At 42.2% G+C, this 27,124-nt stretch overlaps 3 protein-coding genes across 3 annotated transcripts; 2 read left to right on the top strand and 1 right to left on the bottom strand.

Moving 5' to 3' along the window:
- Positions 1 to 2,983: 2,983 nt before the first annotated feature.
- Positions 2,984 to 7,201, top strand: ldah (lipid droplet associated hydrolase). Its single transcript, XM_085441719.1, has 6 exons — positions 2,984 to 3,953; positions 4,435 to 4,569; positions 4,643 to 4,812; positions 5,563 to 5,803; positions 6,153 to 6,235; positions 6,622 to 7,201. Exons 1-6 carry the CDS (start codon positions 3,836 to 3,838, stop codon positions 6,859 to 6,861), a joined length of 987 nt encoding a protein of 328 aa, XP_085297845.1. The 5' UTR covers positions 2,984 to 3,835; the 3' UTR covers positions 6,862 to 7,201.
- A 645-nt stretch (positions 7,202 to 7,846) lies between these two features.
- On the bottom strand, positions 7,847 to 9,999 carry gdf7 (growth differentiation factor 7). Its single transcript, XM_085442436.1, has 2 exons — positions 9,840 to 9,999; positions 7,847 to 8,929 (listed from the first exon to the last, which is right to left on the bottom strand). Exons 1-2 carry the CDS (start codon positions 9,997 to 9,999, stop codon positions 8,013 to 8,015), a joined length of 1,077 nt encoding a protein of 358 aa, XP_085298562.1. The 3' UTR covers positions 7,847 to 8,012.
- Positions 10,000 to 22,685: 12,686 nt separating this feature from the next.
- On the top strand, positions 22,686 to 25,333 carry LOC146685721 (uncharacterized). Its single transcript, XM_085441322.1, has one exon. It carries the CDS (start codon positions 22,791 to 22,793, stop codon positions 25,026 to 25,028), a length of 2,238 nt encoding a protein of 745 aa, XP_085297448.1. The 5' UTR covers positions 22,686 to 22,790; the 3' UTR covers positions 25,029 to 25,333.
- Positions 25,334 to 27,124: the final 1,791 nt, after the last annotated feature.

Raw genomic sequence — 27,124 nt, forward strand, 5'->3', positions numbered from 1 at the left:
ATGTAAACAAACAGAAGGAAATGCAAATCTAATAAACTTCTATTTTACCTGCAGAAGAACAGAGAAAACATAAACTGAGAAAACGTACCATTTTAGGTACAATAAGAAAATTCTGCAACATCCGGTCTTCTTTTAACAACAGTCTGTAATGTCTGTGATCGGCACACTGGGGTGGTGGTCCCTCTTTTCAGGAAGGGGGGACCAGAGGGTGTGGTGCAACATCCTCAGCCTCCACGGGGAAGCTCTACACCAGGGAGCTAGACAGGAGAATCTGCCAAACATGTGCTTCCTGGACTTGAAGAAGGTATTCAACCACGTCTGACCTGGCATCCTTTAGGGGTGCTTTGGCAGTACGGGCTGGACGATATAGCCTCAAAATGATATCACCATATTTCTGACCTGAGCAGCAGATGTTTCTGTAACCATTAAAGCTGCTGGTCTGAGTGACATCAGCAGCGCTCCCGTTATTTTCCTCCAGTCTGGATGTTTGAAGTCTGGAAGTTTGTGAAGAGAAACTCTTTAGGTCCAGTGTGGAGTGAGGAGCAGGGAAAGAGATGCTGCTGGCTTTAAAACTATTCTATTCTATTCTATCCTATTCTATTCTATTCTATTCTATTCAGCATAAGCATTTTTCCATGCATGACAAAAAGCTCAAAGCGAAGCACCACATTTATGATCTTTTATGTCTTTCTTTTGTTTAGTTGAGTTTGAGGTTTTCAGTCCAGATAAAGAAAAAAATGTGAACACACAATAACACAGGTTCAGATTTGTATTATTAGTTTTTATGAAATAAGGAGAATAGTTTGTGTCAGTCCTGTTTTGTGCTTTGGCTGCTGTGACAGAGGAACTGTTCAGTCTTATTTTAAAAGGTCTGCTCCAAAACACCGACCTCTCCATGACCTCCTGTGGTGACGATGGTGACGATGATGATGGTGCACTGTTATTGTAGATGATAATAACTCCTCTCAGAGGAGAGGAGTTATTATCTTTCTTTATTAATGTGTCGTGAGTCGGTGTAAAAGGATCCAGATGTGTAATTTTCTTCACACAGGAGGTCCATACCTAAGTCACCATGTTTGAGCCTCACGGCGTCGTTAGCATAAAAACAATGTGAAAGTTTTAGGAGGAAATGACAAGTTTTACCACATCATCATCATCATGAGTCACTGCGAGGGGAAACCACACATCTGCATGAAGTAAAACACGGGGAGATGCTCTTATACAATATCAGATGTCTGTGTGTCCGTGTGTGTGCATGCGTGTGTGAGTGTGTGTGCATGCGTGTGTGAGTGTGTGTGTGTGTGTGTGTGTGCATGCGTGTGTGAGTGTGTGTGGATGCGTGTGTGAGTGTGTGTGTGTGTGTGTGTGTGCATGCGTGTGTGAGTGTGTGTGCATGCGTGTGTGCGCGCTGCCATGACTGAGCTCAGACAAAACAAAGACACCTGATACGATGTGAATCTTTGTCAGTTCATCTGCTCCTCACGTTAGAACAATGGACCTCACGCTGCTGCCTTCATTACTTTATCTTCTCTGTTCTTCATCACTCGTCCTCCTCAGGGTCGCACACAGAGGGACACACAACCAGTCTTACTCACATCTTTGTGTGTGGAGTGTGGGAGGAAGCCAGGCAGCCACAGAGAGAACGTGTCATTTTTAACAACACACAGATACAGGGGGAGGCCACCTGTGACACACCTGTACCAGACCTGTGATTGATTATTGGGATATTATGTGTGTAACCAGTGACCGGCCGTGCAGCAAGCAGACCGTGGACTCAGGAAGCAAACATTTAATGCTGAGCCCTCGCAGGAAATCCAAACACCGGGAATTTTAGGAAGACAACGAGACACACAGCCATGACATTATGTATGAGGGATAACGAGGGAGAGGCAGCAGGTTGGAGCACAGCTGAGGATAACTAATAATGACTCAGGAGAAAGTTAAACTGAAGACAGACACAGAACAGCAACCACCAAAATACAACGGGGAGACAGAAGCAACTGAACGAGGAGAATCCAAAATCAAACAATGCAAAAGGTTAAAGTAACTTGAAGATATAAAAATGAAAAACAAGACCCTTAAACCCAAAAACTCAAACCTGGGCCCAGACCAGCAGACCAAAGCAAAGAACAAACCCTTCACATCTGTCTGGGCCGTGCTGGGCTCTGAGGGTGTAAGAATGAGCTCAGGATGAAACTAAAATAACCGGGATAAAACTGAAAGCACTTCGTGTGTGACGACAGCCACACGAGCTCAGTGTGTGGATCACTATTATTATCACATTCACACCAACGTGTTGCCAACACAGATGTCTGCTGAGGGCCTCTGTGAAAGTGACTGGCTTTAATATTAAACACTTCACACAAATGAATGTACATAATTTTGTGATGTTAAATCAGCTGATAAAAACTAAGGACTGATTATTTTTTTGTTTATTTCGTTTTTGCTGACAACATGTTTAATAAAAAGAGGGCGCAGGTTTAATAAGTTAGAGTTTCAGTCTGGATGCAACTGAAACAATCCCCCCAAATTTGTGTAATTTTATTTACAATCATTCACAAAGTTTTTCTTTATATTAAAATGTGCAAAAATGAGATAAATTGCAAAAATGAATGGCAGAGAGGAAAATTGCAAAGTTGCATTTTTCTTATTATTATCATAAAAAAAGGACGAATTCACTTCAGCACATGCATGTTGTATTTATTTGAAATTAATGCCAGTCATTTCTATCATTTATGCAATTTAATGTGAATTTAAAGATGAGATATTTATCTTCATGTTCATCTGAAAGTCTGGGATGAATATAAATATGTTACAGAAGCCAAGACGATAAATATGACTTATAAAAACTGAAATACACAGTATGACAAACAAAAAGGTAAATCTCGTTACATAATAAACTGAGGAAAATAAAAATAACGGATAAAATCTTTTTTAAAGACTAACAATGAACAAAATAAAATAATAATTCTATTTTGGCGATTGTGGCTCAAGAGTTGGGAGTTCGCCTTGTAATCGGAAGGTTGCTGGTTCGAGCCCCGGCTTAGACAGTCTCGGTCGTTGTGTCCTTGGGCAAGACACTTCACCCGTTGCCTACTGGTGGTGGTCAGAGGGCCCGGTGGTGCCAGTGTCCGGCAGCCTCGCCTCTGTCATGCGCCCCAGGGTGGCTGTGGCTACAATGTAGCTTGCCATCACCAGTGTGTGAATGTGTGTGTGAATGGGTGGATGACTGGATAAGTAAAGCGCTATATAAATACAGGCCATTTACCATTTTAATTGTCATTTGGTACGTTCAAGTTAACAGCGGGTGTAGTTACACTCCGGGCCCGTGGGGGCGGTAATGAGCTGGAAACTGAACCGGCCAATAAAAAGAAGAAGCTGCGTTGCAACTGGCCAATCAGCGTGCAGCAGTGCGAAGCAGGAAGCGGTTGAAAGCGAGCAGCACCTGCATGGAGAGGATATCGTAGTACTTATTCGTAATTGTTCTGACAGGTAAACAGTTTTATTTACAGCGTGTCATAGTATCAGCTTCCGGTGTGACGTCAGCCTGTGAACGGTTTAGTTTGCAGTCTGTTAGCGGTTAACGGTGGTTGGTTAGTTAGATAGATAGTTAGTTAGTTAGTTAGTGGTTAGTTAGTTATTGGGTTTTCAGGTCAGTTAAAGCTTATTTTCAGATCTCAGATCAGCTGTTAGTGAGACACGTGACCAGCTGAAACCTGCAGCGTGAACACCTGCAGCTGTGAATGTGAAGCTCAGTCTGAACCTTTGATCAGACTGGAACCTTTGGACCTGCTGATACACCTGTGATACACCTGCGTGTCTCTCCTCGGGGCTGATGATGGACCCACCACACACAGACTTCTTCTACTGCTGCGGAGCCGCCACGGAGCTGCTCAGGTTTGGATCCTGCCCCCTAACCTCTGCACACAAGGTGCTCTTCCTCATCATCCCAGGTGAGCCCCGCCCACATCCACAGCTCAGCAGCACCTGTTGTGTTTCATACTTCCGGAGGAAGCTGTGCTCAGGAGTTCAAACATCAGGACATACCCTGTACTGAAGGAATACTGCAGTACAGCACAGTAATACTGTCGTACAGCTGCAGTATTGCTGTAGTACAGCTGCAGTATTACTGTCGTACAGCTGCAGTATTGCTGTAGTACAGATGCAGTATTACTGTAGTACAGCTGCAGTATTACTGTAGTACAAATGCAGTATTACTGTAGTACAGATGCAGTATTACTGTAGTACAGCTGCAGTATTGCTGTAGTACAGCTGCAGTATTACTGTAGTACAAATGCAGTATTACTGTAGTACAGCTGCAGTATTACTGTAGTACAGGGCAGTCCTCTGATTTGGACTGTGACGTGCTCTGGATCAGGTTTGCGGTTACCATGGTTACCACAGGCCTCGCTGACCTCGTGCTGTCTGTCACAGGTAACCCAGGTGTGGTGGGCTTCTACAGGACCTTCATGCAGACGCTCCACAGCAGGTGTGGCTACCAGCACCCGGTGTGGGCCGTAAGCCACGCCGGCCACTGCGCTCCTCCGGCCTCCATGGACATGATCGAAGGTACGCACGGCTCTGCTCACAGGAGAGAGGAGCAGCTTGTTCGGGTGTTCTGACATTTCTATTCCGATTGCAGACGGCGCCTCAGCGGCGGAGGACGACGTGTTTGGTCTGGACGGGCAGGTCGAACATAAGCTGGCTTTCCTCAGGAATCACGTTCCCAGAGAAACCAGCCTGGTCCTGATTGGTCACTCCATCGGCTGCTACATCATTCTGGAGATGATGAAGAGAAATCCTGAGAGGAAGGTGAGTCATCGCAGTTCTCCGGTCTGAGGAGAAACCACAAATCGGCCTCGATCCACAAAAACACACAGCCTACAGCACGCACCAACACGCCTCCACCCAAACAGTGAAGCATGCAGGGACAGTGGACGGTGGACGTAGGGAAGGCTCTGGAGCTCAGACATGACCGTGCGCAGCGTGGTCGTCTCAGCCTGATCACATGATCAGCAGGACGGAGGCTCTGTGTGAGAACGAAACTAAAAACAAGCCAAATGAGTTTTTACTTATTGGGATCGTTTAATCCCGGAATACGACGGCCGCTCTGAGGTTTCTGTCGTTCAGAAACGGAGACTCTTTATGTTTTTATTGTCGCTTATTTCATCCTTAGCCTGCTGCTGTCGTTCACAGCGGGAGTGCCACATGTTTGATTTGGCACGCCCTTCTTTTCTCTCCTCCTAGGATCAAACGGTTTGTTAGCCTTTGTTAGGTGAATGCGTACCTGCTACACCGCGGAGCGCTCTGTGGGGGTTTGTTGGAATCACAAACTCTGTCTTTGGAGCGCATGACCAGCTCGGATGGCGCCCGGCGAGATCCTGGCTGAGGGCACTGAGCCCTCCCTTCACTTCCCTCCCATCACTTTTTCAGGAAACGGATTAAATGACATGAAAATCCCCCTGCCTCTAATCCGGGAGTTTCCGCAGTTTGCAGCTTCCTGTCTCGGAGCTTTCTGTTGTCTGTCTGAAACCTTCTGTCTCCTCTCTGTTTTTAATGCAGGTCCTGAAGGCGCTGCTGCTGTTTCCCACCATCGAGCGCATGGCTCAGAGCCCTCAGGGGAAGGTCATGACCCCCGTGCTGTGTCACATGCGTTACGTGGTCTACCTGCCCCTCTTCCTGCTCTCGCTGCTGCCCGACAGGCTCAAAGTCGGCCTCATCAGACTGATGCTGGGGGGAATCCGCTCTCTGGACCTCACTGTGGTGCAGCCCACCCTGGGTCTGCTCAGTGGAGACTCTGCAGGTCGGCCATGCTTCGTTCTTCTGTGAGATATGCAGCGAGGGCAGATGCTTTTCAGACTGCAGACATTTGTCTTTGATAAGAAGCTTTTATGTGATAACACAGAGACAGAATTATGGAGAGAAACCCTGTCAGCACCAGAGGTGCCTGCAGAAAGGTGGAGGGGGGGGGTTACATTTACAACATGCAGTGGCTGTATATTAATATACTGGGAGTGAAAGAGCTCAGTGCATGATGGGAATTCCCCCAGCAGGCTGGCAGCGGTTCAGATTTAACAGCCGAGGTTTGAAATGTTGAGTTTGCAGCGAGAGCCGGACCAGCTTTAACCTCTGTGGTTTGTTTCCACGTGCAGCCAATGCCATGTACCTGGGCGGGCAGGAAATGAGGAAAGTTCTAAAAAGAGATGACACGACTATCGGGAAACATCTCGACACGGTAAGAAAAGCCCCGCCTACAAGAGGAGCGAATGAAAATGTAAGCCAGATACCCGTGCAGGTGATGTCGCCTTTTTATTAAAGACAGCACTTCTGATTGCTCACGCTTCACTTACTGCTCTGTTCTGTACACTTTGGACACTTTACCGACCTCATGACCTGACGCCGCTCCCAGCGCTCCTGTCAGATGTTATGGCAGAGCTCGGCGTCGGCAGTCTGACTCTGAGGGTCAAAGGTCAAACCTGTTGTTCCCCTGGTTGCGCTGAGCCGATCGGCCCTCTGCTGGCTGCAGGCTGGCAATCAGCTCATGGAGCGCTGCTTTGATCACACCCTCTAAAACTACGTTTCCCCTTTTCTCTCTGTCTGTCTGTCTATCTGTGCTTTCAGCTGATATTTTATTACGGAGCGACCGACCACTGGTGCCCGGTGCACTATTATCACGACATCAAGCGGGACTTTCCGCTCGGCGACTTCAAGCTGTGTGAAAACGGCTTCCGTCACGCCTTCGTGCTGGACGCCGGACGAGAAGTCGCCGAAATGGTGTTTGAATGGATCCGTGAAGATTTACGGAGCCGAGTTCCCGGTGACCAAAACACTTCATTCGGTGCCTCAGCTGGACGTTTGTAACGAGACCACAGAGCCAAACCAGAGGTTCACGTTGTCTTTGTGTAATAAGATGTGCAGGCGTGGAAGCTGTACAAGTTTGTGCTCAGTGAAAACACTAAACACAGCATCAGCCTTCAGGGGCCACATGCTTCCAACTCTTATATCAACGATGGCATGAGGGCGCTCATCATAGAGACCAAACATTTATTAAAGTTTAGAAAATTTACAGTGAAATTTCAAAGAAGTCCAGATGAAGCCGCAGATGTGAGGAACAGTATTTTTAATGCATGTGAAATAACTGCTGTAATATTAACTGTTGTTTATAATTGTGGGAATAAATGAAAACTTAATTTATTAAACACAGATTACAACAGGCCGTGTTACTGCTTCAGGTTAGGTCTGAAGATAAAGTTAATCCCACTTCAGGCTCCTGTAAGTGTGTCGCAGCATGAAGCAGTGAAAGCCTCGCTCTGTGTTCTCGGAGCAGATTTTATTTCTCTTTTCAATCTTTCCGATTTCCTCGCTGGTCGACCTCGACGGGTCCTCGATACCTCCCAGCTTAAAAATCTTGGAAAAGTTCCCGAGCACCAGTATCTACCGGGCCACTTTACAGGTGAGCACATGAAGGCGTGCGCTCATCACCGTGCAGATAGCTGTGGCTGCACGTCCTTCACGGTGAAGATCACGTGATGTTAATGCAGCTGGAACTGAACACCGGTCGGTATGAATAAAAACACAAACTGAAGCAGTTGCATCAAAACCATTTATTAATTTCTCAGTCAGTAAAAAGTGGCTGTGTGAGGGCAGGTTCATGGTTATAGACTGAATGGCTGGTGCTGAGTTCAGTAAACTAACAATAAACACAAACTAATATTCCAGATGTGGTGTCAGATGTAATGAGGTGACGGGCATCTGTGAGACTAAAGCTTTGCTTCTTGGTTCATGGTGAGAAAAATCTGAATGCAGGAAGTGAGAGTTACAAATATGCAAATGGAGCAGAAATAACTTGATAACACGACTTCAGATGGCGAAGCATCGTCATCTATCAGAGGCGTATTTTCAGCTTGTTCTGCCGTGATTGGCCACAAAGACCAGAGCAAAAACACAAACATTGCAGGTGTTGCTCTAATCTTAGACCAGTACACGAGGTGAGCCCTGTGTTTGTGCGTGTGCTACCGGCACCCACAGCTCTCCACCACCATGTTCTCGTACTGCTTGTAGACCACACTGCCGGCTGAGTCTATGTAGAGGATGCTGATGGGGCTGAGACTGGAGGGGACGCAGCAGCTGGGTGGGCTGAGATCAGGGTCCATGGAGTTCATCAGGGTCTGGATCACAGCATGGTTGGTGGGCTCCAGGTGGGCACGCAGCGGGAAGTCGCACACGCCGTCGCAGCGGCGCGCCTCATAGTCCAAAGGGGCGATGATCCAGTCGTCCCAGCCCAGGTCTCTGAAGTTCACGTGCAGCGGTTTCCGGCTGCAGCGGCTCCTCCTGCCTCCTCTCGCTGCCCCACCGAAGGATCGTTTGGACAGAGCTCTCTGTCGATGCCGGCGGTTCTTCTTTACGTGTTTTGGAATAAGTTTCGGAGGCTTCGGGAGGCTAAATCCTCCGCCCTCGCTCTTCATCCTGTGCGTCACCTCTCCGAAAAGACTGTCGGCAGTGTTGGTATGCCAGAAAGCCACCAGCAAAGCTTTCTCCTGGGTTGGGCAAGGGGTGCGACCCAGCCCCAGGACCAGCGGGTCAGCCACCTTGTTGGTCAGTTCAGAGAAGGCCAGGAGATGGAAGCAGGCCTGCTGTGGCTCCAAAGGATTCCTCAGATGGGCCTTCATGCCAGACCACACGTCAAACACCTCCCACCTGGGAAGACCACCACCCAAAACCTCGACAGTTCTGGAGTCCAGCAACTGTCTCTCCGAAGAGCAGGAGTACAGGCGGATGTCGTAAAGGTTTCCTCCGCTTGTTAGGGTGGGTCGAAGGTCTGCCAGAGGCTTCCTGAGGATTCTCAGCTCGGCCTCCACCAGCTCTTCCATCCTGGCCAGGCTGGATAAGTCGAAGACGTAACGCTGGCCGCTCTCCCATGATGGAGGATCTGTGGATAGGAGGAAAGTAAAGGTAGAGCACGCAGCATGTAACTTTATGTGCAGGTCTGAAACCTGACCCAACACTGGTCTTTGGTCACATGTGGGACTCAAGCCTCAGTCTTCAATACAGCTCTTTGGCTCTTCATAGGATGTCACCTCTAAGTCTTTATGGCATTCATCAAAGTCAGTGATAAACATCATAAAGGGAACTGGGTGATGTTAAACAGGAATGATATTTACAAATGTCATTCCTGTTGTTAAACCCGTTTAACAAAAACAGGAAGTTGAGAAAGAAATGCACTAAAATGCTGCTGAAATGATAAAGCTGATGTGTTGGTGTAGGTGGATTCATTCATGGATTTCAAATCTATTAAAAGTTTTTCAGGCTGACTTAGGGGAGGATTTAGATAATTTGAGATAAATTATCAAATTTTCAGGAGCGGAACCACGCCTCCAAACACGCCCCTTCTGGCCCTTATCTATATGTGACCGACACCCCCACCCCCCGTTCTACAAGCTGTTCGTTCTTGCTTTTGTGTAGAATCAGAAAGCAAAGCAGAGCTTTCCCCAAACCACAGCTCAGTTCATGTCTAAGCCGTTCACCTTTGTCTACTGAAACGCTGTCAAACCGAAAATGAGGACGAGAGCCCAGCGAGTGAATGGCAATGAAAACTGTAAACTTGGAGATGAGACCTTCTGATGGTCACAACATAGCAAAAACCCGCATAAATAATCACTTCTACTAACTTTAAATTCTTTACTAACTTTAAAAATCAGTGATACATTTAGTAATCTGTGTCAACAATGGAAATATGGTTGTTTAAAACAGAATAACACCAAATATAGATGTAATAAAACTAGAACATTCAGTTTTTTAGGCAGGATTTTGAGGGAAAGTGAATTAAATTGGTGTCAAACCTTGTCCTTGGTCCACAAAACTTGTAACTGTGTTAGCAGCTCCTGCTCCGTCTGAAACATCAAAGTCTCTGCTTTGAGGTTTGGACAATGTTTGGTATAAAAACACCATGTAGTCGTGGAGGACCACTGAGCCGTTAACTGACCGATCTCTCCTCATCATGCTCGTGTTCGCGCCCCACTGCGAACTGGACTGCAACGCTCCGGTCCACTCTATCCCGACCCAGAAAGCAAAGCAGAGCTGAAACAACACGGGTCGGTCCATCTGAGGTGCTGTCCTCAAGTTAAATGAAGAGCTTCAGGTGGGGGTGAGACTGAGAAAAATCCCCTCTGACTTTCATTCAGAGGATCATCTTCATGTAGATCGTCTGTGTACCTGCATGCAGGTGTACAGGTAGACAGTGCCCCCTGCCAGCTTTGTAGATTAATAGACATGTGTCACATTAAAGGAAAAATGACTACAAGGTGTTTTCAAAAGAAGTTCCATTTTATGCCTCAAAACCAGCTTCAGTGCTCCCGGCATTGATTGTCTAACACTCAGCTGGATCTAAGCATTTCAGAAGAAAACCCCTCCTTTGGTTTAACATGTAACTCAAACCTACAGCCATGCAGAGCCACCAACGCCTTCACTGTGAGCATCAGACTTTTTCCTAATTTATAAAGAATGCATTCTGAATGTTTGAATCCTAGGTTTTGTTGATCAACACAGACTCACTTTGGAATGTAGTTTTATACATTGTATCTTATTAACCCTGCCTTTTCAATACACTGCACTCGTCATATGTACAGTAATTACAAATATTTCACAATTTAAAATTATTTTAAATCGTTATTATTTTATTATTATTATTTCTAACTTTCATGATACAACACAAAACATGAATACATTACAAAATATATCTTTACATGAATGTACTGCTCAAAAAAAAAAAAAAAAATAAAAACGTTGTATCAAGTCAGTAAAGCTCCTGGATCAAAATCAGAATACTTTATTAATCCCTGAAAAAATGATGTGGTTACAATTGCTCCAGGATGATAAGGACAATAACAGACAGAACTAAATTAAATGTCTTGATGCATTCTCAGTCATCCAGGTAACTAAATCCCCAAAAGTTGATTCTGTTCATCTGGACGTAGCGTTTTCAGTGGGAGAAACGTTTCGTCACTTATCCAGGTGACTTCTTCAGTCTCAGCTGACTGCAGGTTTCCCCAATCTTATAAACAGTATATTTGCATAATGACTGAGGGCTGGTTTCAGTCACCATCAGTGATGTGAGTGTTGGGAGTGGCGCATGGGAAGTTGTCAGGTATTATGATTTCTTTGCAAAATTAACACAAGATGCGACTCAAATCCTGCGTTGAGTAAAGATTTTTTTTCTTTTGTAATTCCAGATTTGGTTAGTTCAAAGATAAGAATTTGTATAATTTTTGTGATGAACAATAATAATTTTGAAAATTGAATTGATTGCAATAAGCACTGTTTTCATAAAACAGCTGCAGCTTTCATTGCAGCACATGTGGTACGTTAACCTTTGTACGGTTTTCATCAGTTCATTTTGCAGTTAACATGTGAACATGTTGGATGATCTGTCTGCTGTCACTCGAGGGGGCTGAGGTCTGAATCTGAGGGCAGCTCCTGTAATCACAAAGAGAACAGAACCATCAAACTCAGATATAAATTTTATCCCTCAAAATTGAAATAAAGCTGATTCTTCTGTCCTCACACACTCAGGATCTGAAGTTGTTCTCTTACATTTTTTTCAGTATCACAGTACACTACAGTACTTTAATCCGTACTTCCTGATTAATGAGTTACTGAAGTACAAGCTTTTAAATAAATGTTACTGTCTTTACAGATGTGGCAAGAGACTGAAAACATACTGTTGTTTGCACATCTTTAATATTCAGCTCTGCACAGGAGCTGCAGCAGGATGCGGCCTGTTGTTTTTACAGTATAATACTTGTAATAAAAGTACAGTAACAGTAATTAGTGACTGAGCAGCCCGGCGCGTTTCTCTTGATTTATTTAGTAAATTCATTCACCTGCACAGATTAGCTAAACGAACCCTGACAGCCGAGTTCTCATCTTAGCTAGCTAGGTCTCAGGACCGAGCTAAGGACGGTAGTTACTAGAGATGGCACGATACCACTTTTTTATGTCCGATACCGATTCCGATATCATAAATTTGGATATCTGCCGATACCGATATGAATCCGATATAGTGTTTTTTAATCAACAAAACTGTTTTTTTAAATATCTTGCTGCATTTTGTATAAGTTCATACTCAAGTTTAAAACAACAACTACACTAAAGCTATTCTGTTATACCTGTATGCAAAAAAAATATTTCATAGTTCAGCAATACTGATCAATCTAATAAACTTAAACCTACACCATCCTCCCTATTCTGGTATTTTAAAGAGTACTTAGCATAAATATTAAGCAACCTAACTAATAGGGTTCCAACTCCCAGCAACAACAAAAATAAATAAATAAAAAATAGGGAACCACCCCTCACGCTCCACCTCATGATGCTTAATCGACGTAATCAACCTTAATTTGATGCAGTGTGAAAAAAAATGCACAGAAATCAATTATTTTTCAAGAAATATTAAATAGATTCAACATCTTTCTTCAACAAAATTGCAGACTGCACAGATGGTACCTTCCCAAAGGAAAAAGTACTATAGCTTACTAGGGTATATATATTAGACTTAATAGTTACTATATACAGTAATGGACTTCTATTCATTTTACATCAAATTAAAACTTTGGGTGTCAGATAATTATTTATTAAAAGCTAGACATTTTAAATGAGAATAAGAAAGAAAAGTATGTCTTTGTGCCCCCTTTTCCCTGTTCATGCCCTATCGGCCCCCCTGGCTAAACTTTGCTAGATCCGCCCCTGCACAGTTACCAGCCGTCAGCTACGTAGAAAAAGATCCTCGAGTAGAAAGTAATATTAAATACATTCTAACAACAGCTGATCAAGCTTAAACGTGGTTTCCTCTTTCTGGTGCAAAGTGGGCCAAAAACAAACCAGAGAGACGGACTCGCTACAGAAAAGCCGATCAGCTGATCATTAAGCAGTTTCATGATTGAAGTAGCAGCAAGAAGAGGCAGTCGCTCCATATATCGTTTGTTAAGCTTAATGCAGGAATGCTTTACAAACATTCAGAGATGGACTTACACACTTGCTTTACTTCTCTCGGGAATAACTTTGTCGGAGATGAAATGCCGGGTTGCTAGCGAAGCTCCAAATGCTATCCAGACCACCGACAGGTCCCGCATGCCACAGCCGCTCTATCACGTGATGCATACTGCTCCGACATGCTAACGTTCTGAGGTGAGTTACAAGTTTTGTGAGGTGCTTTCGTGATATTTAATGGATCGGATTACATTTTTTATTTTTCTCCGATATCCGATCCAGTAATTTAGGTCAGTATCGGACCGATACCGATACGTAATATCGGATCGGTCCATCTATAGTAGTTACTAGTGATGTGACGTTCTTCTGTATCGAGGCTTCGAAGCTTGTGTCGAGTAATGGAGGGGGCGTTTCCGCGATGCGCGTATCGAGACTTGCTTCATTTATGGGAGGAGCTGAAAATGATGACGTCCAAAGCCTCGCTGCCCGGCTGTACCACGTGACTGGTTCACGAAGTGGTTCGAACTTTGCCGCGAGCTATGACAGCGATATAAACCCCTCAGACTTCAGTCAAAATGTGGGTGTTTGATGGAGAGTTGCGGTTAGTGAGAGTTTGGAGACAGTTTGGAGGTTTATGAGAGTGAGGAGAGAAAGTTAGGAGAGAATGGAGCCAGCTAAGAAGAGGAGGCTGTCCTCCCCTGTGTGGGAACATTTTGATTTTATTCCTCCCAACAAGCTATGTAAATTTCTACAGAAGATGTATTTTCATAATACTGATGGTGCAATACAATTTATGTTAAGCGGCTTTACTTTTGTACAAGGTGAAGTGTTTGCTATGTGCCAGGGAGCTGGGATATAACAGCAACACCTCATCCATGCTTAGGTGAGCCATCAAATGCCATGATAATATAGCATGCAGTAATGTTACTAAATGATATAACAATATTATACAGCTGTAATAAGTTACGTGTGTGATATTTATATCTGTGCTTTGTCTTTATTGTCTTTCCTCAGGAGAACAATCTCAAATAGATTAAGACCTGGTTAGCATGGTGATTGAGGACTCCCAGCCATTTAGCATTGTGGAGGACAAAGGATGTAAAAGATTTGTTAAATTATTAAATCCTAGCTATGTTCTCCCCACTAAAAAGGTCATAAATTTTTTTAGTTTTTACAGAATAAAATGTGAACAGGCAGGACTGAGGCCTCAGTGTGTAGCTGTCCATACCTCAACGTTACAAAAGCACAACCACTGTCCACACCCCAACCACACCTCACCTCACAGTAAATGATCATTTCCATTTTAAGCATTTCCAAATAATCATTTTCCATACTGCCAGTATAAATATACACAGTATGCTGCCATCACTACAATATAGATGTTTTACACACTCCTTTTGTTGTTGACATTTACAGGCTGTGTGCAAAAGGCCACACTTCAAATTCATGCCAACTAATATTTTTACGTCCAGTAGGTGTCCTACTAGAGCAAATGAAGCTTCAAGAAGCTTTGTGCTGGGGTGAACCAATTGGATGAAAAGCTTCAGTGCTTCATCTGCCCATCACTAGTAGTTACGAATTAGCTTACAAACACGTTTAACTTACCGAAAAAGTGCAGCAGGGCCTCGGGTCCTTCAGTCGGGTAGTCCAGTTTACTGAAGAACACCTCAGGCTGTCAGGTTAAAACACTCTGTCGTGTTTTCGTAGCGTAAACGCTGGCCCTCCTCTCAGAGCCTACGCTCTATCTGCTATTCCCGAACAGAGATACGCAAGTTTCTCCGTGACTGCAGCTGCCGGTTAAAGGTCTTATGATGACGTTTCACCCCAATTTAACATCACCGCGGTAGGAGTTAGAATCAAACTTATGGAAGAGGAGACCCCTTGAACATAAATCAGCGTAATGAGAACTATTGAAAACAAAAGAAAGAATCTTTGGAAAAAAATTATCTAAGGAGAATAAATTTTACTTTTTTTTTTTTTTAGTTTAGTCTGACCCCGGTCCCATCCGCTACCATGGAGGAGGCGGGGTTTATGACCTATACTGCAGCCAGACACCAGGGGGCGATAGAGACGTTTTGGCTTCATTTTTGGGGAGCTGTCATGTCGTCATGTGAGTGAAGTTGGCCCCCCCACCTTCTTCAAATCCAACAAAAGTGGTATCAAACGTTTGTGCTACGTTTGTGCTGGTTTGTGCTGCAAAAATTTTCGTTTGTGCTACTATCATTTTAAAGATATTAATAAAAATTTCTAGAGGTCATCAGAGGTCAACCAGCACCCCCACATTAATTAAATCAAACAAAAGGGGTGTCAATCAACTGTGCTACGTTCAGTGTTGGCAAGGCTGGACTGGGACAAAAAATCGGCCCGGGCATTTTGACTAGAGACCGGCCCACCAGGATAAAGATTGAAAATGTGACGTCATTCAGGGGTAAAACCGCAAAGGATTCTGGGAACTTGTGGCAAGAGATACTAGCGCACGCAGGCTTTCAATTGAACTCAGTTACACAGCGATAAAAAGAAACCCAAAAAATGTCAAGAAGCTGTTGTATTATTAACTGCAATAGCCGGTTGCATGACAGCCACGGGAAGCCGACGGGTAAAGAGATCGTTTTTTTTTTATCGGATTACGTCGTTGAAGAGAAATTTTTTAAGCCATGTTTCCGAAGTAAGACCAGTGACCTGAAGTTTCTAAAAACTTCATGAGTGTATGCACTCACTCCAAGAACCGTATAATTATAAATCTGAGCGTGGTGAAAGTTGGGCAGCACGCTAACGTCTTTTGTCCACTCTGTGTGCTCGTAAGGGTCTGACCCTTTCACTCCTTTGATTTTTTCCTCGTATCTTTTCTTTGTCTTTTCATCGAGTCTGTCTTTGTACGGACCGGCATTGTTCTCCTTCGTTTTGTACATACCTTTTTGGGGGGCAAAGAAAAAACAAGAAGGTATTGGAACCGGAGAATGAACGTTTTGCGGTGCTGCAAATGCTTGCATTTGATGCGGTACTTTGATTGTTTTGCCACGAGTTCCCGGCATGCAATGCGCGAAAATCACGTGATTGCTAAACAAGGGGGCGGGTGCATCCGGCCTCCTCGGCTGTAATTGGTCCAGCCCAGAGTCGATCATGACCAACTGGCCAATCCAACACCTTTCATTATATATACCCTTCCTAAAAAAAAAAAAAATCCATCGGCCCATAAAAACAAAAAATCACCAACGGCCCACCGGGCAAATGCCCGGTATGCCCGATGGCCAGTCCAGCTATGAGTGTTGGGGAGTAACGGAATACATGTACCGCCGTTACGTATTTAAAATACAAAATATGAGTAACTGTATTCCGTTACAGTTACCGTTTAAAAAGGTGGTATTCAGAGTACAGTTACTTTGTTGAAATAAATGGATTACACTGCGGTACTTTCCTGTTTCATTTTGTCGCAGGTCAGGACTGTTTGGGTTTTGTTTGACAGCTACGTGCTGTTGTTCCAGGCGGCAGCGTTACGGTTGCCATGATTACAGGGCGACGCTCTCTCTCTCTCTGCGACTGTGTGTTTCCTGGGTGAGAGAGCGCCTTTTCGTTGTTGTTGTTGTGCTAAGCTAACAGGCAGAATGCTACAAGCATAGCGGTTCGAATCCACTTAACGGATACCCTGAGGTACCCCTGAGCAAGGTACCGTCCCTACACACTGCTCCCCGGGCGCCTGCTTAGTGGGCTACCCACTGCTTCACTGAGTGAATGGGTCAAATGCAGAGAAAAAACAAGTAATTTCCCCATGGGGATGAATAAAGTATCCATTATTATTATTATTATTATTAAAGAATGTAGCATCATGGGCAGTGTAGTCCGTGTTGCAGGGAGAATGGACTGCCATACACGTTATGGGTCTGTGAGCGCGAGGAGGGAGAAAAAGGGGAGTGGAAAGGTACGAGTTGTCATCGAGGAAAAACGGGAGCTGGAAGCATGTAAATATAATAATAACCACTTCAGCCAAGAAGAGTGCCTGATGAGCCCAGTTGTAAGTAAGCTATTAAGACTCGACTGTACACCGTGTTCGTGTTTTCCTCCGAAAACAATAAGTTCCGTTGGAGCAGTCTTTCAACGCCTCTCTCTGTCTCTCGCAAGAAAAGTTGACCCACACAACAAAGTAGAGCTAGTTTTCGGCTACGAGCCGACAGGGACCCCGCCGTATTAGTCAGAGGTCCCTTTACTACAGTTCGGAGTCGCGGACCTTCAGTAATAGTAATAAATCACACAGCAATAGTACATTCACGTTGTTGTAAAAAGCATGATAATATATTAAGTAATCCAAAGTATTCAGAATACGTTACTGTCATTGAGTAACGTAACGGAATACGTTACAGAATACATTTTGGGGCATGTATTCTGTATTCTGTAATGGAATACATTTTAAAAGTAACCTTCCCAACACTGGCTACGTTTGTGCTGGTTTGTGCTGCTAAAATTTTTGCTTGTGCTGCTTCTGTTTTAAAGATATTAATGAAAATGTAAAGGTCAAAAGAAGTCACTTGGATGAGTGACGAAACGTTTCTCCAACTGAAAATGTCCAGATGAACAGAATCAACCTTTTGGGATTTACTTACCTGGATGATTAAGCACGCATCAAGACGTTATTTTATTAAAATTTTTAAAATGTTAGCAGCGCAAACAAAAACGTTTGCAGCACAAACCAGCACAAACGCTTGACATCAATTTTGTTTGATTCCATTAATATGGGGTGGCTGGTTGACCTCTGTTGACCTCTAGAAATCTTTGTTAATATCTTTAAAATGATAGCGGCACAAACAAAAATTTTTGCAGCACAAACCAGCACAAACGTAGCACAAACGTTTGACATCAATTTTGTTTGATTTGGGTAATGTGAGGGGGCTGGTTGACCTTTTGACCTTTACCTTTTCATTAATATCTTTAAAACAGAGGCAGCATAAAGGAAAATTTTAACACTGAACGTAGCACAGTTGATTGACACCCATTTTGTTTGATTTAATTAATGTGGGGGGGCTGGTTGACCTCTGATGACCTCTAGAAATTTTTATTAATATCTTTAAAATGATAGTAGCACAAACGAAAATTTTTGCAGCACAAACCAGCACAAACGTAGCACAAACGTTTGATACTACTTTTGTTGGATTTGAAGACAGTCAGCTGTGATATATGGGGCGCCGTTTGTAAAGTGAAACATGCTTTTTCGAGTAATTCTTTACAACATTTAGTAAAATATTTGTAACTTTTCATCAAATGTTAAATATTAAATCTAAATGTTAAATATTATATTTAAATCTAAATGTTAAATGTTAAATCTAAATGTTAAATGTTAAATCTAAATGTTTAGGCTAATATGCAAATTTATTGTACGGATCAACGGAAATTCCAAAATAAAAGCTTCCCGAAAACCTCTGGTGCAAAATTGTGTCTGTTCTCCTCCTCACTTCTCCCCGCCATGTGCTGCTTCACTTCTTGCCTACGAGCATGTCCAGCGATTTTGCTGGACATGTGCTGCAGCGATTGTAAAGTGGAGACTGCAGCTGCTAAGAGTGCAGTACTGCTGAACCTTTGGAGGGCCGACAAAACGGATCTTCCGATGTTTTCAGCTAAATCGCCGGACGTGCTTTCTCATGGTCGGGTTATGGCTGAATTCCAGTGGAATGACGGTCCCGTCATAATAGACGTTCCAGCCATGTGTTCCAGCCCTAAACCTAACCTTATCCCTTACTATAACCTTATTCCCAACCTTTACTAGCAGTTAAATGACGTAAAATAGTGTTTTCCAAAGCAATTTTTAGAAAATGAAAGAACATCTGTAGATTGAATCCAAACGGTTCTCATGTGCTCTCCTTTTTCCGATGCCGTCATTTAGGAACGTGTTGGGTACCCGAAAGCATAAAATGTTGACAATTTGTCACCTAGCGAAAATTATTACGCTTTGGGAGTGAGAACGTGTCTGACCACTACCGGCACACTTTTGCACCGGAGGTTTTCGGAAAGCTTTTATTTTGGTATTTCCGCTGATCCGTGCAATAAATTTGCATGTTAGCCTAAACATTTAGATTTAAAATTTAGCATTTAGATTTAACATTTAGATTTAACATTTAACATTTGGATTTAACGTTTAGATTTAGATTTAAATATAATATTTAGATTTAACATTTAACAAAAAACAAGAATCAAAAACCTGCCATTATTATAAGATTTTTTAATAAGAAGCAGAAGAAAGAGCTTCTGAAGCAAGGAAGAAAGTTGAAAGGAACGAATGTGTACGTTAATGAATACCTAATCAAGAAAAACGCAGATATTGCAAGACAAGCAAGATTATTAAGAAAACAGAAGAAAATACAGTCAACCTGGACATCAGATTGTAAGGTGTTCATTAAGTTAAATGGAACACCGGAGCAGGCAAAGGTCTTAGTCATTAAAGAGCTGACAGAATTAGAAAAATACGGCTGATAAAATGTAAGGCAAAGCATTGGGATGGTCGATGGTACTTTCAATGAATTGTCAAATTGGTTGGTACTTGGCTTAGACAAAGTATTGTTAAAGGTGATGGTATGTGGATAAGATATATAATAAAGTCAGATGTCTGACAGATTTCAAGTAACAAATCAAATGGATGTTGAAAGTGGGACACTGGGGTATGATAGCAATATAGATCCTGACTGTAATTTTTTTTACCAAAATGTTAAAGGACTGTAATTATTATACAATGGAACTATTTAATAGGAACCTAGAGTGGGGTAAGAATATAACCATGGTTCATTTCAATAGTAGAAGTCTATATGCAAACTTTCAATTTATTAAAGAATATATAGCACAGTTTAATCAACCATTTGGTGTAATAGCAATATCAGAGACTTGGATAAACACTGGAAAAGAAGAGGATTTTGAGATAGAGGGATATGAATTCCTCCACTTAGATAGGACTAATAAAAAAGGAGGTGGGGTGGCACTCTATGTTGATAAAAATTTAAGGTTTGAAAAAATGAGAAGAATGACGAGGGTGGTAGATGGAGTGATGGAATGTATAACAGTGGAAATAAATATGAAAAAACAGAAAAATATGATTGTCAGTTGCATATATAGAGCACCAGGGTCAAAGATTGAGACTTTTAAGGACATTATGGAGGACTTGTATACAAATCTGAATCAGAAAAGAATGTTTATCTGTGGAGACTTTAATATTGATTTATTGAACCCAAATCATAATAAGAGAATTGAAGAATTTATTGATTCAATGTATTGTATGGGATTATTTCCCCTGATAACAAGACCGACGAGAATAACCACTCATGGTGCAACTCTATTAGATAATATTTTTACAAATGTAATGGAAGAAAATATAAAAGGGGGGATATTGATAAATGATATAAGTGACTTGCCAGTTTTTGTAACTTATGACTGTTGCTATGAAGTTCATAGAAATGAATGTAAGACAATATATAAAACAATTAGAACAGAAAAGACAATGCAGTGTCTCAAAAATGAGTTAATAAAACAAGATTGGACTATTGTATATAAACACAAGGATGTCAATAAAGCCTATGAGGCAGGGACGTGCAGAGGGGGGGGCTAGAGGGGCTTGAGCACCCGCCCCTTTCCTGATGAGTGCCCAAAGTGCCCTTTTGTTGAGGCAACTTTTAAATTTTTTTTATTTATTTATTTATTTATTTTATGTGTGTGTGCGTGCGGAGTCCTGTCTGTGCCCCTCAACAATAATATTTAACTATTAATCATAGTTTTGCTAAATAAAAGGATCTGGCTTGCATCAGTCACATGATCACATTTAACCAATGATCGCCCTCGACGGCAGAACACGCTGGTTACGAGCCGGGAACGAGCTCACAAAGAGCACGCGCATTTGTTGCGGTCCGGAGCTGTAGGAGAAACACAAGTTAACTCAGAGACACAGACTGATGCGACAAACCCAGTAAGTAGGTGTACAGCGCACACTGTAGTGTGTAGCACACAGGAGTATTAGCTTATTACATACACGTTGGTAAGCTGTCTTGTTGCAACTGACGAACTGAAACAAACGAGCGTGCTGTGTGTGCAACAGCGTGACAAACATTACCTGTCCTTTTATTAACTGCACAAGTAGTGCTGGTCATAGCTGCTGGCTACCTGTGTAAGGCTGTCATGGGTCTGTAGCTCTGTCACCGTTTTAGGGAACATATTTAGTTTTAAAGTAAGTTTCTGGGCATTTCCTGCCTTTCTGGAGGGATTATATTTCACTAAAAAACGATCTAATATGCATGTCCACATAATAATTATTATAATTATAATATATTAAAAAACACACGCTGTATTTTAAAGAACATACATTAAGAAGCAGATTATATTAGATTTATATTTTAAATAAGACAAAAGTTGGATTTTACAGCAGTAAAATGATTGTATCTCTACAGTTTAAAAATGTAATAAGCTTTGCCCTGCACAGAGTGGATAGTGAAACAAATGGAATCATCATAAATACATTATTTCATATTTATTACTTCCCCCTCCTCATTGCTTTATTATTGTAGCTCTAGTAATAAATAATAATGTAAGGATGCCCATAGTATATACAGTATTCTGAAGAAGGTCTAAAATGTCACTGTGTGTGCATGTGTGTGTTTTATTTAGCTGAATTTAAAAAAATATTACTCATGATATAACATTGTGCAGACATGGCTGGTAAGGACATGAGGAGGAAACAGTAGGAGCTGTATGAGGCTACTAAAGGCAGGGCTATAACATTTTGCTGTCATCATTTTATTATAGATTAAGTGCAAGAGTTGTTAGGTGTGGATAATTAGATTATAGTTTATTGCAATAGCAAGTTGTGCCTTGTTCTCAGATAGACAGCAAGTGGAGAGTGATATATGAAATGATGGGAAGGAAGGAAGAAGAGAAGCAAAGAGTGATTCACAGGCAGAGCCGAGTTTATGTCACAGTTTTTCGTTGCCTTATGGTTCCAAGCGCTGTCACCAATCTTTGCATTTTGTTATTATCTCATGAAACTTGTTTAATCAGCTACCATCTCTCCTGTGGACTTTTTAATGTCTACAGTCTCAGATCAACACAGCCCTGCCCTTCCCATATTAGATTCTTGATGAATGTGTGTTGTTGTTATTCAGCATGGTTCAATGTGCCCCTTTTTAACTTTGAGCACCCGCCCCTTTAAACCTCTCTGCACGTCCCTGATAGAGACAGGTTTTAAAGACTAGAAATGAAAACATGTGAGTCCTGTCTTTAAATAAAAATATATAATTCCCTATATTCCTATCTATTCTTGACATTGAAGCTTTACTCTTCTTGATATTGTGACAAAATACTCTTGGGTTAACCACGAGCTTTCTAAAAACTTGCATATAACAATTGTGCACCATTCATTCCTCATCTTTGCTGCCCATCATTACAACTTTGCTAATGATGGGCAGCAGGTTAGTGTCATGATGTCACCTCAGACATAGTTAAAAGCCCTGTTAACGTAGCTGCTTCTCGCCGGGTGCGGTGGCGCGTGCCTGTAATCCAAGCTACCGGGAGGCTGAGGTTGGAGGATCGTTTGAGCTCATGAGCTCTGAGCTGCAGCAGGCTATGTCGATTAACACAAAATAATTATCCTCATTCAAAAGTCATGTAAGAACCTCATTGGCTTACGGAATGTTGACGTTATTTAAAAAATTCATACAAAAACATGACCTCATTCTAGAATGTCATGTGACAACCTCATTGGCTTATGGAATTGTGATGTCACAGGCTTCTGAATCCATAAATAGGGGTGAGGAGGTACAACTTTCAGTCCGTTATTTGCAGCACTTATGTTAGCAGCATTCAAACGTTCACCAGTAAAGCATTTTCAAACATCTGGATACTTTTCGTACTCACGGTATACAGACTCCAACATGTCTCAGAAAGAGCAAGAAAGACAAGAAGCTGACCCCAGCTCTATTCCATGGTATGAGTCCCTAGACCCTTACATCAGCTCTCTTCCTTGGGATGAACAGGTGGAATTAGAGGAAAAGCGATTGGAAGAAATGGAGAAGGAAAATCTCATGAACAGAGAAAAGATTAAGATCCTGACAGAAGAAAATGAGAGAAAGAGCGCTGAATTAGAAAAATTATCCTACCAGCTTCAGGAAAGGGAAGGTATTATTGAGGAGAAACAATGGGCTCTCCAAGATAAGAAGAATCACGAGCTCCAAGAAAAGCTTGATGAAGCTCTAGAAAAAATTAAAGATCTGCTCCAAAATGAGAAAAAAGAGAGCATTAAAGGGGATAAAATGCTCAAGAAGAATCAGGAGCTCCAAGAAAAGCTTGATGGAGCTCTGGAAAAAAATAAAGATCTGCTCCAAAAGGAGAAAAAAGAGAGCATAAAACAGGAAAACATGGTCAAGAAGAATCAGGAGCTCCAAGAGAAGCTTGACGAAGCTCTGGAAAAACTGAAGGAAATCCACCAAGAAGAGAAGCAACAGTCCACACAGCAGAGAGACATGCAGAGCAAACTCCAAGCCATGGAGGAAAAATACAAAGCGCTGCAGGTGAAACATGACAAAACTCTGCACAAAAGTCAACAGTTGCTTCAAGACAAGAAGCAAATGGAAATGAAACAGAAGGAAATTGACTCCAAGCTTGACGAGATGGAGGAAAAACACAGATCGCTCCAAATCAAGCTTGAGAAAACAGTGCACAGAAATAAAGAGTTCATTCAAGAGAGAGAGCAACAAGAAATGCTGGAGAAAGAAACAGACTCCCAGCTTGAAGTCTTGGAGGAAAAACTGAAAATGCTGCAACTAACTCTTGAGGAAACACTGCTCAAAAATAAAGAGCTGCTTCAAGAAAAAGACCAACAGAAAATACATCAGGAAGAAATGGATTGCAAGCTGAGGAACATCGAGAAACAAAATGAAGGCTTGCAAGTGATGCTTGATGAAGCTCTGGAGAGAAATAAAGAGTTTCTGCACGAGAAAGACCAACAGAAAATAAAAAAGGAAGAAATGGATTGCAAGCTGAGGCACATCAAGAAACAGAATGAAGGCTTGCAAGTGATGCTTGATGAAGCTCTGGAGAGAAATAAAGAGTTTCTTCACAAGATAGACCAACAGAAAATAAAAAAGGAAGAAATGGATTGCAAGCTGAGGAACATTGAGAAACAAAATGAAGGCTTGCGAGTAATGCTTGATGAAGCTCTGGAGAGAAATAAGGAGAACCTCCAAGAAAAGAAACAAGAGCCCGTAGAGCAGAGAGACCTGCAGAGCAAACTCCAAGCCATGGAGGAAAAATACAAAGCGCTGCAGGTGAAACATGACAAAACTCTGCACAAAAGTCAACAGTTGCTTCAAGACAAGAAGAAACTGGAAATGAAACAGAAAGAAATGGACTCCAAGCTTGACGAGATGGAGGAAAAACACAGATCGCTCCAAATCAGGCTTGATAAAAAAGTGCACGGAAATAAAGAGCTTCTTCAAGAAAAAGACCAACAGAAAATACAACAGGAAGAAGAAAAACTTCATCTCCAGAGGAAAAATCAAGCACTCCAAGAATTGTATAACGAAACAAAGTACAAATCAACTGTACTGGAAGAAGAAAAGAAAAAGCTGGAAAAACAATGCTCAGCGATGCAGAGTAGCATCAATGAGATGCTGAGAAAAAATACCGAACTTGAGGAACTTTCTAAGACCTTGAAGTACAAAAACACTGAAATCCAGGCGCAAAAGCAAGAACAACAGAAAACACATAAAGACCTGCAGTGTAGACTTCAAGAAATCCAGAAGAGAAACCAGCAGCTGGAAGACATGCACACAGATGTGCACAAGGCAAAGCGAATAGAGGAGGCAACAGTTAAAGAACTGAAAGACAAGCTTAAAGAAAAACAAGAACAATTAGAAGACATGGTGAAAAGATGCAACAAACTTGAGAAAGAAAACGCAGAAACAATCGATGAGCTGAAAACCCTCATCATTGAGAAAAAAGTGCTGGTGGAAGAGTATCTGAAAAAGAAGAAAAAACGCTTCCACTGGTTCTGGAGGAGGGGCACTGCTGCTTCTCACCTGATGTAACCTCGTCTTCCTCCACCTCTATTCCATCTTCATTTCCCCCCTTCCCCTCCCTCCTTTTTCTTTTTTCACCCTCACCCCCCGACCAGTCCCGGCAGTTGACTGCCCCCTCCTGAGCCTGGTTCTGCCATAGGTTTCTCCTTTAGGTGTCTTTCACTTTAAAAGGAGTTTTTCCTATCCACTGTCGCCTGGTGCTTGCTCAGAGGGGATTGTTGGGGTTTTCTCTCATCTCTCTCTTTCATTCTTTCTATCCTTTCCCCCCCTTCTGCCTTTTCCTTTACCCAATAAACACAATTGCCCACATTTTACATTTGTTTGAAAAATGTCTTCATTCAACAATAATTCATCTTAGGTATAAAAACAAGAAATAGGTAATAGCTGCATGTGTGTTTGTGTGTGTGCATAATATACATACTTGTTTCCCAGAAAGATTTAATACTAGATGGATAGAGACCAGGGACGTGCAGAGGGGGGGCTAGAGGGGCTTGAGCACCCGCCCCTTTCCTGATGAGTGCCCAAAGTGCCCTTTTGTTGAGGCAACTTTTAAATTTTTTTTATTTATTTATTTATTTATTTTATGTGTGTGTGCGTGCGGAGTCCTGTCTGTGCCCCTCAACAATAATATTTAACTATTAATCATAGTTTTGCTAAATAAAAGGATCTGGCTTGCATCAGTCACATGATCACATTTAACCAATGATCGCCCTCGACGGCAGAACGCGCTGGTTACGAGCCGGGAACGAGCTCACAAAGAGCACGCGCATTTGTTGCGGTCCGGAGCTGTAGGAGAAACACAAGTTAACTCAGAGACACAGACTGATGCGACAAACCCAGTAAGTAGGTGTACAGCGCACACTGTAGTGTGTAGCACACAGGAGTATTAGCTTATTACATACACGTTGGTAAGCTGTCTTGTTGCAACTGACGAACTGAAACAAACGAGCGTGCTGTGTGTGCAACAGCGTGACAAACATTACCTGTCCTTTTATTAACTGCACAAGTAGTGCTGGTCACAGCTGCTGGCTACCTGTGTAAGGCTGTCATGGGCCTGTAGCTCTGTCACCGTTTTAGGGAACATATTTAGTTTTAAAGTAAGTTTCTGGGCATTTCCTGCCTTTCTGGAGGGATTATATTTCACTAAAAAACGATCTAATATGCATGTCCACATAATAATTATTATAATTATAATATATTAAAAAACACACGCTGTATTTTAAAGAACATACATTAAGAAGCAGATTATATTAGATTTATATTTTAAATAAGACAAAAGTTGGATTTTACAGCAGTAAAATGATTGTATCTCTACAGTTTAAAAATGTAATAAGCTTTGCCCTGCACAGAGTGGATAGTGAAACAAATGGAATCATCATAAATACATTATTTCATATTTATTACTTCCCCCTCCTCATTGCTTTATTATTGTAGCTCTAGTAATAAATAATAATGTAAGGATGCCCATAGTATATACAGTATTCTGAAGAAGGTCTAAAATGTCACTGTGTGTGCATGTGTGTGTTTTATTTAGCTGGATTTAAAAAATTATTACTCATGATATAACATTGTGCAGACATGGCTGGTAAGGACATGAGGAGGAAACAGTAGGAGCTGTATGAGGCTACTAAAGGCAGGGCTATAACATTTTGCTGTCATCATTTTATTATAGATTAAGTGCAAGAGTTGTTAGGTGTGGATAATTAGATTATAGTTTATTGCAATAGCAAGTTGTGCCTTGTTCTCAGATAGACAGCAAGTGGAGAGTGATATATGAAATGATGGGAAGGAAGGAAGAAGAGAAGCAAAGAGTGATTCACAGGCAGAGCCGAGTTTATGTCACAGTTTTTCGTTGCCTTATGGTTCCAAGCGCTGTCACCAATCTTTGCATTTTGTTATTATCTCATGAAACTTGTTTAATCAGCTACCATCTCTCCTGTGGACTTTTTAATGTCTACAGTCTCAGATCAACACAGCCCTGCCCTTCCCATATTAGATTCTTGATGAATGTGTGTTGTTGTTATTCAGCATGGTTCAATGTGCCCCTTTTTAACTTTGAGCACCCGCCCCTTTAAACCTCTCTGCACGTCCCTGCTATGAGGCAT

The sequence above is a fragment of the Copadichromis virginalis genome, linkage group LG19, assembly GCF_057382275.1.
Source record: "Copadichromis virginalis isolate Kocher_CV1m ecotype Utaka linkage group LG19, C_Virginalis_male_GT1.1, whole genome shotgun sequence".
NCBI lineage: Eukaryota > Metazoa > Chordata > Actinopteri > Cichliformes > Cichlidae > Copadichromis > Copadichromis virginalis.